This window comes from Sciurus vulgaris, assembly GCF_902686455.1.
Source record: "Sciurus vulgaris genome assembly, chromosome: 15".
In the NCBI taxonomy this organism is placed as follows: domain Eukaryota; kingdom Metazoa; phylum Chordata; class Mammalia; order Rodentia; family Sciuridae; genus Sciurus; species Sciurus vulgaris.
Genome location: NC_136476.1, coordinates 80385771 through 80399288, shown reverse-complemented (window position 1 = coordinate 80399288; position 13518 = coordinate 80385771). Strand labels below are relative to the sequence as shown.

Below are 13518 nucleotides of genomic sequence, written 5' to 3'. Positions count from 1 at the left end.
GATTTACAAGGATGGCCGTGGACCTTCTGCAGGCTCGTGTGTATACACACGTGCACACAGTGTCCCTGCGCTCAGGTCACCCGTGTGTGAATTTCAGCAGCACCCCTTCTCTCAGGCTAATGCAGCTCTGCACCATGGATCCTGGCCTGGTGAGAGTACAAGCACAGGGGAAGGACTTCAGACCCACTTGCTTTCTTGGCCAGGTAGCTGTGTGCAGTGTATAACCTGTACAACTGTACATGGTGACCCTGAAGTTCTCCAACAGGAACTAGGAAGTTAGAAGCTATGACAAGCTTTCCATGGCTCAAGAATATGGTTACATCTGAGTCTTCCCTGATTAAGGTCATGTAGCCTTGGGAAAAATAGCCAACCTTGGACAAGAACTTGTCACCATGCCCAGAGGATGCCTTTGATCTAGCCCCCAGTCAACCTGCTCAGACAAGCTTTCTGTGCCTTCCAGACCCTTGCCTGCCACCTCTTTGGCCCCCTAGTTTGGATCAGGTGACATGCTGGAGCTCCAGAGGCCCCTGAGTTTCTTCTGCTTGGTTTCTCATCTTCTCTCCTGTGAGGCTGGGTGCTCCCACAGTGGACCTGGGTCTGTCTGTCACAGCCAGTCCTAGGGCTGCACTACAAGGCACCTCGGGCTCCTCTGTGATGGCCGGTGGTGGGGCCACTGGCAAAGCCCTCCTGCCAAGGGCTTCTGTCCAGAAGGAGGGCAGAGCCAGGGACAAGCCCCCTCCCCTGCAGGAGTGGTCACCACTATGACCCAGGTGCACGGTGCACAGGTCTCCCCAGCGGGAGGAGCCAGCCAGGGTACCCAGGGCACGAAGGTGCAGGGATACTGGCTGCACCAGGTGGTCCCGAAACCCTGAAGCCACCCTCAGAAAGCTCCCAGAGGCGGCCTGGTTCCTCGAGGTCCTGCAGCCAGGGTGAGGCAGGGACGAGGAAACCCGTGTCCCTGAATGCTGCTGCTCTAGACAGGCTCCAGAAGAGCAGCCACGGTGGGACCCAGCGGGAGGCAGACGCTGGCTCCGGGTACGGAGGAACCGTCTACCCTTTCCCAAGTGGTCACTCTTCAGGGCACTGATTCAGGGCACTGATCCCTCTGCTCTAAAGCTGTTCCACACACGTGGAGACGCCGCAGGGCAGGACTGGAGTCTGGACTCCCAGCCCAGAGGCAGCTTCTCCGAGAGCTGCTGAATTCAATGCAGGGCTCCCCAGCCAGGTGGCCAGCCCCCATCACTACACACACTCAAGGGGGGATCTGTCCGGGTGCCCACGGGCTTCCACAGGGCCTGGGCACGCAGAAGGGGCCCCAGCATTTCCTAGACTCTTCAATGCACTGAAGACAAGGAGAGGGCTTACCTGTGGGTCGGGCGGGTGCGCGGGCCCCGGGGTGTGGCAGAGGTTGTTGGGACTGCCTCCATGGGGCATGTGGCTGGGCTGTCCTGCCATCCTGCATGCCAGCCTCACAAGGGCACGGGCTGCAACAGAAAATTGGGCCTGTTCACTTTCTCCCTGAGACACCTGCAGAAGGAAGGGCCCTCCCCTGCCAGCTGAGTGGCCAGCCCACAGTCGCCCGCCCGGAAGCGGCAGGGCAGGACTTCACACTCCATGTGACGCAGTCTCCCTCCTTGTGCTCTCCTGACCAGCTTGCTAGGATCATCCCCATCAGAGAGGCAGAACCCAGGTCCCTGTAGGGACAAGCTAATCAGTGGTCCCTGGGCCGGCAGAGAAGGCACCGCGTTCAACCCTGCCCACCAGCCCCTGCCAGGCTCCGAAGCCCTGCTCCTCCCACAGCCTCTCGGGGGAGCGGTTCTGCTCAGCCCCCCAACACCACTCTTCCATAAAGCTAGGTGGCAGCGGGAAAGAGAACTGAGTAAGACTTTGGAAGCAGTTTTAGGAAGGGCCTCACCCCCGTGTCCCTGCTGGGCCGTGGCATGCCAGACCCCACGTATCAGGAAGGCCAGTCCCCTGGGTCCTGCTCAGTGTCCTGTATGAACCTCTGGGCAGGGACGAGGGCTCCTGCAGAGAAGCAGCCCTCAACCTCCAGGAGTTGGTCTGCCCCAAGAATCCAGGATGCACTGCAGCAGCCGTGCCTGATATAGCACCACTACATCCCCAGTCCTGAGCCTGTGTCTCCCCGGGACCACTGCTGGTCCTGTCAGAGGCAGCCTCTGGCCTCCCCATCAGATGAGCCCCTCTGGGTGGGGACCAACGCTTGTCTACCCAGAAGCTGAGGAAAGGCGGCACAGAGCCCTGCGATCCTCCCTGGGAGCAATGCCTTCCTTCATCCAGCCTACATGTTTCTGCAGCTCCACCATGGGCCAGGGCCAGACGTGGCTACTGCAGGCATGTGCAGAAGGTAAGGACCACTCAGGCAGGTGAACCTGGCCACTGTGTCTATGGGACCTGGATGTCCCAACCTCTTGCCAGCCATATTCATCAGAACCCCTGGAGGACTGGCCCAAGCTGTTGAAGTAGTTTTGCTGGCTTCCTGGAGAGGTAGAGGTCCCTGGGACTAGGAAGAGCTCTGCGTGGCCCTTCCAGAATACCTGACAGGTGAGCGAGCAAGCGAGGTCGCTGCCTCAGGCCAGGGGATTCTGTCTGCGACAGCAGCCTTGCTCCTGTTCTGGTCCTGCCTCCCCACCCCTAACAGGTCCCCTAGGAGCACAAGGCACGTAGCATCGTCTCAGGGTGCTTTGTGAAGAATAAGACCTAAGAGGTCATTTGTATTCGTCTGTTTTCCGTTACCAGAATGAAGTATAGCCTGGTGACTTTACAAAAAAGAGAGTTCATTTGGTTCCTGGTCCTGGAGGTCAAGGGCATGAGGCCAGCATCAGCTTGCTCTGGTGAGGCCCGCATGGTGGATAACACTGCAATGGCAGGAATATATGGGGGGCAATCACCCACCAGACAGGAAGACAGACACAATTCCGTCATCAGGCTGGGGTTCTGTAACCACTCAATCTCTCTCTCTTTTTTTTTTTCTTCTTTCTTTTAGTAGTAGATGGACACAATACCTTTATTTTATTTATTTTTATGCAATGCTGAGGATCAAACCCAGTGCCTCTCCCATGCCAGGCAAGCGCTCCACCACTGAGCCGCAGCCCAGCCCTGCCACTCAGTCTCTCAGAGCTAGCTCAGGGTCCCACCTGGTCATGGGCTCCCAGCAGCCCCAGCAGCCTTTCCCAAGCCCCGAGGGTCAGCAGTCCTGCGGGTCCTGGTTAAGGAGCCCCACGCCCCACTGACGTGGGGCACCTTCTGGGCAGTGGGAAGGACATCAGCACTAGGGGTGCAGCCAGAGTCCTGGAGAGCTGGTCACTGCGTCCCAGGCTGGGGCCCACTCTTCCTCCATCAACATGACACCCTTGCATGTCAAAGATGCCCACCAGCCCCTCAGTTTCCTGCTGAGCTTGACCCTGGGGCTCCCCAGCTGTGCCCTCCAGGGCACCCCAGCTCTCTGCGACTTGCACCCTAGCGTTACTCTTCCTCTGAGTCCTCAGGCAGCTTCCCCGTCCCAACCCCACCGCTGGGGTGAAACCGCTCTCCAGCACGCAGACAGCAGGTGAGCCTCAGGGAACAGACGTGGACTCAGAAGGCACCCAACCCAGGGCCATGGCGCTCCTGGCCGAGGCCTCTGCCCTGGGAGGGCCATCTCCTGCCCATGACACTTAGCCAGCCTGGACAGGGCCATTTGATGTGGCTCGTCCCAGTACACAAAGATCCAGGCAGACCTCTTGTCCTCGGGATCCGCGGGGCAGCCTCAGAACCAAAGGTCACGTGGTGGGCACTTCCTCTGCCTCCTCCGCTGGGACTCCCAGGGCCTGGCATTCTCCCCACCAAGCCCTGAACGCAGATGGGACCAGGCGCCCTGGGCATCTTCCCGCCATCTGGCTGAGCGCTGCGCTGGAGCACACCCCCAGGGTGACACGGTGCAGGAGCCAGGGTACGAACAGCCCCAGGATAAGCAGATAAACACGGAGCATCGTCCTCAGGCACTGCTGCGACTCAGGGGGAAAGCCTGCCGTGCACGCTGGGTACGAGAGTGCGGCATGTAAAATGCGCATGAATTTGGAGATGAAACCGGAGACTCCTGCGGGCTCTGCAGCTGCTGCGGGCTGCACCCCGAGACCCCTCGGGGTGACATGTTCACCGTCCTCTGCCCTTAGGGAGGCCATGGGGGAAAGGCTGGAGGACCATCTTCAGGAGAAGGTTCCGTCTTTATCTCAGAAGGCTCCAGAAGGGACTCACAGGCTGCCCCCTGCAGGCCCACCGCACCCTGGCTTCCTGCCCCCTGCCCCAGCTCCATCCTCAGATTGTGGAGCCCTTGTCCCACCTCACCCAGCTCCAGTCCCAAGGCTTCTGGGCCAATGGGCCGGAGTTTGAATCTCCACCCTGACACCCCCCAGCAGGGACCCTGGGCAAATCCCACTGGGTGAGAGACTGGCAGGTGTTCCTGAATGCCACCAACCTCGATGGCACCCTCCCACTGCTGTCCTGCAGCTGTAGCCTGCACACCCTGGAGCTCGCCCCATGGCCTCACCTGGCTCCAGGATCATTGCCGGGAGGCCCAGGTCACCTCAGAAACAACAGCAAGCGCTGAGTCGCTGTGGCAGGACTGCATCCTGCTTCATGCACCCCCGACTTAGCATGACCCCAAGATGGGATCTGTTGTCCCATTGTACAGATGGGAACTGAGGCACGGAGGTTAATAGGTTTGCACAGGCCACACAATCACAGGTATAGGGCCGGGACTTGGACCTCTGAAGGCGTCTCGTTGGGAGCCCCCACCCTCCGTCCTCGTGGGCTCTGATGTTGCAATGTGCCACCTTCCCTTCCAGCTGGGCCACGTAGGGATCCCAGCGGAGAGCTCACCTCTGGACCACACCCGGCTACTGTCCACACCACCTCTTCTAACAAATCCCTAGGCTTAATAAGTGACTGTCACCAACAGCAGTTCTGCCCTGAACCCAACGGGACCCCAGGCAAGAGGAGGAAAGCAGTTGCCTCTCCACCAAGCACCACAGAGGGCGCTTCAGAGGGGAAGGAGGCTGCGCAGCTGGGGGAGGCAGAGGCCGGGGAGGGAGGAAGGGAGGGAGAGAAGGTTCTCCAAGACCTTCCCCGGGCCGCGGAAACGCACTACTGCTGGACCCATTTTACTAATGTGGGAGTAGGGTCAGAAAGAGGAGGCCGGATGCCGTTTGGCTTATCATCTGCAGAGGGAATTCAGACTCACACCTCCCTGCCCCTCGGTCCCTCCTCATTCCAAAGACTCCCCTGCCTCGGGGGACTCTCTGGGGACATTGGATTTGGGGGACTTGCTTTCTGTCTGCTCTACCTCAATGGAAATCCGAGCCCCCTACACCAGAAATTGCAACCAGAAACTGCCTCTTAGGGGTTCAGATGCAGGAAGACCATGACAAAGGGCACCTGGGGGATGGGGTGTGGGGACCAACGAAAAGCCCTGTGGCACACGCACGCAGGCACCTCCGAGTAACACAGGGAGCTGCCTGCCCCTGGGACCCTGTGGCTCCTGCCAAGCTGTGGAACAATGAGCCAGTGGCTGCCAAGCCCAGCTCAGGGGCCAAAAATCTGTGGAATTTGAGACCCCGAGCCACAGGCCACGCTGATCACCGCCTGGAAGAGGGCCTGCTTCACAGCAAGCAAGGGCCACGTGTTCCCACGGCACTGGGATGCACAGGCAGCTCCCAGCCCAGGCTCCTGGCTGGGGCAGGAATGGTGACAATAAAACACCCGGTGCTGTGTGTCTGCCAGGCCTCCAGGGACCAGATCAGGAGCAGCCTAGGGTTAGGAGACGCCAGCTCAGGAGCCGCACTGCCTAGGCTCGATGCTGGCTCAGCCTCCTCACCTGGAAAATGGGCCTAAGAGTAAGAGGAACCCCTCAGGGTCACGGAGAGGAGTGGCATTTCAGAAGATGGTGGCAAGAGCTGGGCACCACGAAGGGCTGCTTTTGCTGACCCTTACTGAACGACGGAGGAGCGGCTGTCTCCACATGAAGGACACAGGAATGGAGCTCTGAGATGGGCAGGGGCTTGCCTGGGTCATGCAGCCAGAGAGGGCCTGCTGGACTCCAGCTCACTGCTCCATGCCCTGCCCTGCCTCGTCCTCACAGGAACCACGGCTGCCTTTGCAAGCCTTCCAAATGCTTCTCCCTGCGGGGCCCTGACAAGGATTTTACTGATGGGACGTGACCCTAGGGAACCACAGGACTTGGTTTAACTCCCTGGAAGGGCTAAGCTGGGTTCTGAGGTTCCAAGTGGCCTTTCCCACCAAGACTGTCACCTGGTCCTTCTCACCTCCCAGCAGTTTCGCCGAGGGGGCAATTCCACCTCTGCCGCCCTGCCACATGTCATGGAGGCCAGCAGCTCCCTGAGGCCTCTCTGAAAGAGGACCCTGTGGGAGGGCTCTGGCCAAGGACTCTGCCTGGCAACTGCTTGGAGGCCCACGCACAGGGGCCCTCGAGCAGGTCTAGAGGAGGCGCATTCGCAGGTGCTCATCCCTGAGGGGTACCATCCCTGAGGGGTGCCTGTGTGTCCTGCCAGCTGTCTCCTGCATCAAGTGGGCATGCACACAGGCAGGGTTCCTCCGATGTCCGCAGGCTCTGAGCCTAGGTGCCCTCTCGTTCTGTCCTCAGGGGCAGGGAGTAGAGATGGACAGGTCCCTGGGGCTCCCAGCTGACAGGTGCTGGCCTCCCTGCCAGTTTCCCTGAGAAAGGCTCCTTCTTGGTCCCCCTGCCAGGTGAGAGCTTCACAGCTGTGTCCCCGTGTGGGAGGCTGTCCTCAGGTTGCCACACACGTCCACAGTCCTCCTCCTCCTCCAGGGAACAACCCAACACCGGGGCCAGCACCTGTGGCTACTTCCACAGGCTGGCTGGCTCCTGGAAGCAGGTGTTTATGATGGATGCCCACCAGCACCCTAGAGAGGTCCCACAGGCTGGCACTGCCCATCACTCCGCCTACTCAGCTGGAGAGCTGAGGCCCAGCAAGGAGGTGCAGCAGCTCACACAGTGCCTGGCCATGGATGGGGTCAAGGCTGAAGGGCTTTGGCGTCAGTGGGCATCCATGGGTGATCTGATGTCTCCCAAGAAACCTGAGAGGTGCCATCACCCAATCTTGCAGCTGAGGAAACTAAGGCTTTGAGAAACGTGACTTGCCCAAGGAGGAGCATGCACTGGCCAGGGCAGCCGTCCGCACCTCCTCCTCAGGCCAGCAGGACGCAGCGACGACAGAAGGAAACTCAGCTGACAGAGTCCCCGCACGAGGTAAGGGCCCTGAGGGATGCCTCACCCACAGCCTGGCAGGTATTATGTACGGACCAGGCGGGCATCAAGGGGTGGGCACCACGTTCACCCTGGAGACGCCCCGGGCAGAGGCTGCTATAACCCACTGTGCAGAGGGAGAAATGGAAGTTCAGACAGTGTAAGAGACAGGTCCAAGGCCACGCAGCAGAGGACAGAACTGACACCTGGAAACAAGCTGGTCTTATCCATCCATTCTGCCTCAGAAGCGAGTGTGAATGAGAAGTGAGCGAATGGGTTCTGGCCAGGACTGTGGCTCTGGCTGTGGTGGCCTCCCCCCACCTGCCCCAGGGCCCCGTCTCCTCTAGTCTCAACGTTGCCCATTTATCACTTGACAGGAAGCAGTCACATCCCAGGCCCGGGGTGTGGGGCCCGTTGAGCTGGAGGGGATGAGCCACAGATGGTGTCTGGTTTCCGAACCGGTCCTGTGCCCCTCCCCCTCCCCTTCCCCCAAAGCCACACATGCTGCTCAGATTCTGTGGCTCCATGACCCACGGGAGCCTGGCTTCTCCAAGGCACAGACTTCACCAAAAGCTGCTCCTGGAGGCAGGGGGCGAAGCGTGCAGAGGTTCCTGACGGCCCCCTTCCCAGCCAGCAGGGCCTCCCCCAGGTGCACCCTAAGATCGGGAGCTGGCAGGCTGGGGCCAGGGGGCCTCTCCCTGCTCAAGTGCCCCCACCACCCTGCCCCATCCTGCCCTCCCGCTCGACTCTCCTCACACATCAAAACCACCCTCACTTTCTGCCCAGCTGGGAGGGCTCCAGCCCCAGCCACCCACAGCCACAGACATCGCAGACTCAACTCACCTGAAAGGGAGCCCACCCTTCCCTGGGTCCCTGTCTCAGCGAGGGGGCTGCCTCCCTGTCTGCCCAGAGACCCAGCACAACCCAGGTCCACCCCAGCAGCTGCCCTCCACCGTGGCCACACCAGTCCTGCTGATTCTTCCTCCAAGTGTCTCCACTCACCCAAGAATCCCTGCCCCATGCTGGCCTTGACCCTCCTCAACAGGACCCCGCAGCCCCCCGCCTGCTTTCCCAGCTCCACACTGCCCTCCAGGCCACCTCGGAAAGGTTTTCCTAAGACACGAGTCTAAACTCTCTGCTGCTCTGCCCAGCTGAAGGCCTGTGTGCCTGAGAGGATCTGAGCTGGCGTAGCTGCCCACAGTGTTACCCAGTCTTCCCCCAGAGCCCTGCCCCATGGCTGCACTAAAACCTACCCTGCCAATGACACAGCACCCACCCCTCCAGACGCCTCCACATGGCAGGCTCAGCTTGGAAGACCCATGCACGACCCTTCATGGGCGAAGTCCCACTGATCCACGAAGACCAGGTCTCTGGCCCTACTCAGGGCGGGCACTTCTTATGAGATCTTGGGAATGTGCCATCTCCTCCCTGAGCCTTGGTGTCCTCATCCATAAAGAAGGGGGGCAGCCAGACCTCCCAGGGTGGCTGGGAGGATGCCATGGGACACGCGGGTGGCACCAAGTCCCCTTCTCCCCTCCCCATCGGATGGTGTCTCCCTAATGTCAGCTTCCTCTGTCACTGAGCCTTGCCTTCAATGCTGGCCTTTCCAAGCCGGGACGGACAGTTCCTCTCCACCTCCAACGCTCACCCAAGTTAGCACAAGGCAGGGATCTAGTGAGAGTAAGAGTCGCGCGAGTCAATTCCGCCAAAGGTGGCGGGACTCGCCTGGCCTCCGGAAACCCCCAAGAACCTCCAATCCCCATCGTCACAGATCAGGCCAAAGTCCCCGTGCAACTCAAAACAAACTGCACCACATACCACGGGGTTCCCAGGACTTTTTAAAAAATGAGGCAGCTTCCGATCACATTTCACTTCCTCCTACTTAGGTAATAAAACCAAATTCTGGAAGAAAAAGAATGTAGGGGTTGTAACCATCTTGTGTCTCAGTTGAAGAAAGAGGCACCGGGTTTCTATCTGGGGACTCTGGGCCTGGGGCCCCTCCAAGACCAAGCTGAGGTTCGCTGAGCACTTCCTTTGCACACAGCTCACCGGTGATGTCTGCAACCCACCCCCATTCTACAGATGAGGAAACTGAGGCACACCGAAGTCAACTGACTTGTCAATTGCTTGTGGCAGGGAAATACCAAGCTGATTCTCCAGGGAAAGCTGGGACATTGCAGGGCCCCTCAGGCCCCCTAGCAGGCCACATACAAGTGACCCCTGCCTTCCTAGAAACAGACTGCTTGTTCCTCGAGACCGAGGCAGGCTCTGGGTTAAACTGTGTCCTGGCAAGCCCCCTGTCCCCCCTCAGTGCCCAATTGTTCAGCCAGCCTTCCCGGATCCCCTACCCTGTTGGTCTACTCCAGTTCCACAGCCCTGCCCTGCACTCTCTGCCTAGTGGTGAATCTGCCTCCTCAACATGGACAATCCCCCGAAGACAGAACCCAAACTGCTCACCTCCGCACCCACAAGTGCAGAGAATGGGCTGGGAGGTGCATGGCTGCCAGGCCAGGAGGAGACGCCTGATGTCCCCAGGCCAGCTCGTCTGGGAGCCAGGGGTTAGAGGGAAGGGATGGATTTCAGAGCAGAGAGGCCTCTGCCGCCACGTTCCACCTTGGACCACGCTACCCCTGGGCTGGAGGGCCTTGGTGTCTGTCGTCAGTTTGTCCTGGGCCCTAGCAGGTCTCCACGCAGTTCTTGGGCAAGTTCTTGGGCTCTGACCTCCACCAATTTTCTCTCCTGCAGAAAGGGACCCAGGCAGCCAGACCCAGCAGTCGGGGGAGGAGAGTGGCTTTTTCTGCCCTCCTCACCTCCTCTTCAGAGTCTGGTGATGCCAGGGATCACTCAACAGGAAAGCATCTGGCGGCAACCACCCTGCCCTGGGTGGTGGCAAAGGTCCTGCCAGGTTCCCGGCACTGTTGCCCTTGCTGGGTCACCCCCACTGGGCAGGTGGTCAAGCAAGCGGCGGGTGGCAGAGGTGCCACCAGGGCAGGTGGCCCCACAGGCTCAGGTCTCTGGGGCCTGGCTCCCTGTCGCTTGCTAAGCATACCCCCAGGAACACAGGCAAGAGGAAGGACAAGCAGGTCACCCACAGCTGGAGGCTGGCAGAGGCTGCGTACCTTTCAAAGTGCCTCCTGAGCTCAGAAAGGTCTGCTGGTCTCAGGGCTGGGGGCAGAGGCGTGGTGCCGGAGCCCTCCGAGGGTCTGAGTGGCCTCCGTGCCCAGGCGGGTGAAGGACGGGGCCCATCTGTGTGAGGGACTTCCCCTCCCTAAGACACCGGTCCCTATTCTCCTCCAAAAGGAAACTCCCCCACCACACACTGCTCCAAAAATAGCTCCGGCTGCCACCTCCATGGCGAAAGAAACTGTCACCACTGCCACAAAGCCCGCTGTTCACCGGGGCTCTAAGTTGATGGCAGTCAACTGGCCAGTCGATGGTCTTGGACTGCAATCACAGTCCCCTCTGGGATGACCCGACTCTGCTCTGCATTTTACCCACCAGGAAACTGGCAGGAGGGCAAGAGGTGGCCCCAGGCTGTGAGCAGGCAGAGGGAGCACCTGCCCTAAGGCCAACCCCTTAGCCACAACCCCCACACTACTCAGGCAAAGGGATGTGCCCTCCAGGCTGCCACCGCAGCACCAGGCCCTGGCGGCTGATGCTGGAAGAAAGCCCTTTGGGATCTGGGGTGGGGGCCAGGGGTCTTCCCCTTGCCCTGTGCTCATGCCCACCCACTCCTACCAGGGTCAACAAGTGCTAAGGAGCATAAAAATCCTGGCTGTCCCTTTAAAAAAAGCCTAGGCTTCCGTTTCTTTTCTGTGTCTGCTGTCACGAGATAGGACAGCTTGGTAGGTGCCAGCCCTGGGTTCAAGTCCTGGCTCTGTCACATCCCCCAATGTGTGCCACAGTCCTCACAGGCAAACCAGGAACAAGTACAGATAACATCTACTGCCCAAGGCTGCTGAAGAGTCGCATGGCACTCCAGGGCGGAAAGTGCTTAGCTCTGGGCCTGCACCTACCAACAGCCAGTCGAGGGGCCCTGATTCTTACCACGTCGTGACCGGTCTGTCCTTCACTCTCCAAAATGGGGCCCCGAGTCCAGAACTGAAGACTGAGGATGCCAGTCTCACCTTCCCTTCCATCCACACGTCCTTCCTGCTGCCTCCTCTATGCAGGGCCTGCACTGACAACTGGGGACCCAGGGACAGCACAGACCAAGACAAAGCTCCTCCGCTTACCAGGTCAACAGGACAGAGCCCTGGACACCCACAAGCCAGAAGACAGCACACAAATGTGCCAGCAAGAGGGCTAATGCCTCCTGCTCCCGGCAATGCCAGGCCACAGACAGCATCTCGCACGAGCAGAGTCTGGGGTGGCCTCAAAGATGGGTGGGACTGGACCTGGGGGAAGGGGGTTCCTGGCAGAGGACACAGTGGGCTCAAGGGCACGGCGGCCAGGCAGCTCCACAGGCCAGCCCCAGCCCGCAGTCCCTGCGAAGAGCTCTGGGTGGCCACACCTGCCTCCTCCTTCAGAACAAGAGCCACTTCTACCCCGCGCCAACCACCCCCCGAGCCCCATCTGTAGCTCTACCGCCGCTGGGACTGACACAGGCATATGGCAGCTGAGCCCCAGTGGACACGCCGAGCCAGATCCTGGCACCAGGCTCGGCCACCTGCCAGCACACCTTCCCCACCAGCCGGGCCCAACTGTCAGGCATATGCCAGGTGCCGGCCCCTTCGGAGGCTGCGGCTGGACCCAGGCCAGTCATCCACCAGTCGGCAGGGACTGGACTCCCGGCCCAGGCCCTGATGTGTGCAGCTCTCCCCAGGAGGAGGTGGCTGCAGCCCTGTGACCTCCAAGGCCCTGCAGGTGGATGTCACCAGCCTCTATTCATGGAGGGGCTGGGGCTCCTGGCAAATCAGAGCATCAGCAGCATGTGGCTAAGCTCAGCTCAGTGACTGGGTGACAGAGTCCCCTCTGTCCAGTCCTGCCTATTACAGGACTGGCGCCTAATAACAGTTTGTGGTGCCACCTCTGTGTCACTGTCCTGGCCAGAATCCTCACTGGACCCAGAGTTGGGCCTAGGACATATGTGGCCACTTTTAGCTCCATGAGAATGGTTTTTGCTTTGAGTCACAGCATGTATGGCCTGGTGGCTGGGACTCACAAGGTGTGGACTCTCAGGGAGCTGCATGGTCTCAGGAAAGTCACAGCCTGTCTCTGGGCCTTAGTTTCCCCACCTGTAACATGGGTAGGCAGGGCTCCATAGTCCAGCAGGGGCCTTCTTGTGCTCATGTGTTTCCTAGGGCTGACAGGGGCCTGGTGACTCTGGGGTGCCCTGAACTGAGCTCAGGGATCTGGTATCCAACCATGTGCTCATTACTGGGAGGAAAACCAGGTCTTCTGGGTCTGGAATTGCTAAGAGGATTTGTTCTCTGGCCCTGGAACACTTTGAGTCCCCCCACCCCCTGCCATCACCCTCCCTGCTCACAGCAAGCCACTGCCTCCTGCGGGCGCAATCAGATGCCTCTGGGCTCCCAGACACACGGGGCATGCGCACAGAGGAGGGGGTCACATGCAGAGCACACCTAAGTGCCAGGGGCTGGGCCAGATCCTTCATGTCTACTGGTAGCTGTGTGCCACTCTGCAAGGGAGACAGTGTAGCCATTTGGCCGAAGGGAAACAGGCTCCGAGTCACTCTGTGACTCGCTGGGGCTGTACCGGCTGGAGGGAGGCGGAGCTCGGATGCGGTGCAGGCTGAGTGTGCACCTGGACACCCTCTGCAGTGCAGGCTGGGCTCCTGCCCTCGGAGAAGCAGCAGTGTGGGGGGGTGGGGACAAATCAAAGTGCCCCACTGTGTTGCTTGGGGAAGTCAGGGGGACTTGAGGGAGGCACATGCCGGAGGTGGTGAGGAGGTAGATGGGCCACCCAGTACGGGCTCTGGAGTCTGAGTTCAAATCCTGCGCTGCCTGTGTGCCCACATGAGGTCAGGCCAGTCTCATGGTCACTTCTTCCTCCTCTGTAAGCAGGGGCCATGGTAGGACCCATCTGAGGACATGAGGGTAAAATGCCAGCCCAGGACCACGTACACACAAGAGCTCCTGCTGTCCTGCGATCGCTGTTACAAACAGCCAGGTCCCGAAACAACCCAGCTGAAGCCCACTGTCCACAGTAAGGTCTCACTCTGCAGCATGCCCTGTCAGGGGCAGCCAGGGCTGTGGGCCTGGGGGCTAGGCAGG

The 13518-nt window shown here is 60.1% G+C and overlaps 1 protein-coding gene across 3 annotated transcripts in view; it reads right to left on the bottom strand.

The window, feature by feature from the left end:
* NEK6 (NIMA related kinase 6) overlaps positions 1–13518 on the bottom strand; it is a 75087-nt gene that overhangs the window by 35109 nt on the left and 26460 nt on the right. For 2 of the 3 annotated variants that reach the window (XM_079113837.1, XM_079113836.1), the window contains exon 2: positions 1366–1484. In XM_079113837.1, coding sequence (XP_078969963.1) covers positions 1366–1455 — 90 coding nt within the window. In that variant the 5' untranslated portion in view covers positions 1456–1484. Of the gene's footprint in view, positions 1–1365; positions 1485–10401; positions 10589–13518 lie in introns of those variants that run through there. The other variant, XM_079113835.1, reaches the window with a different exon arrangement.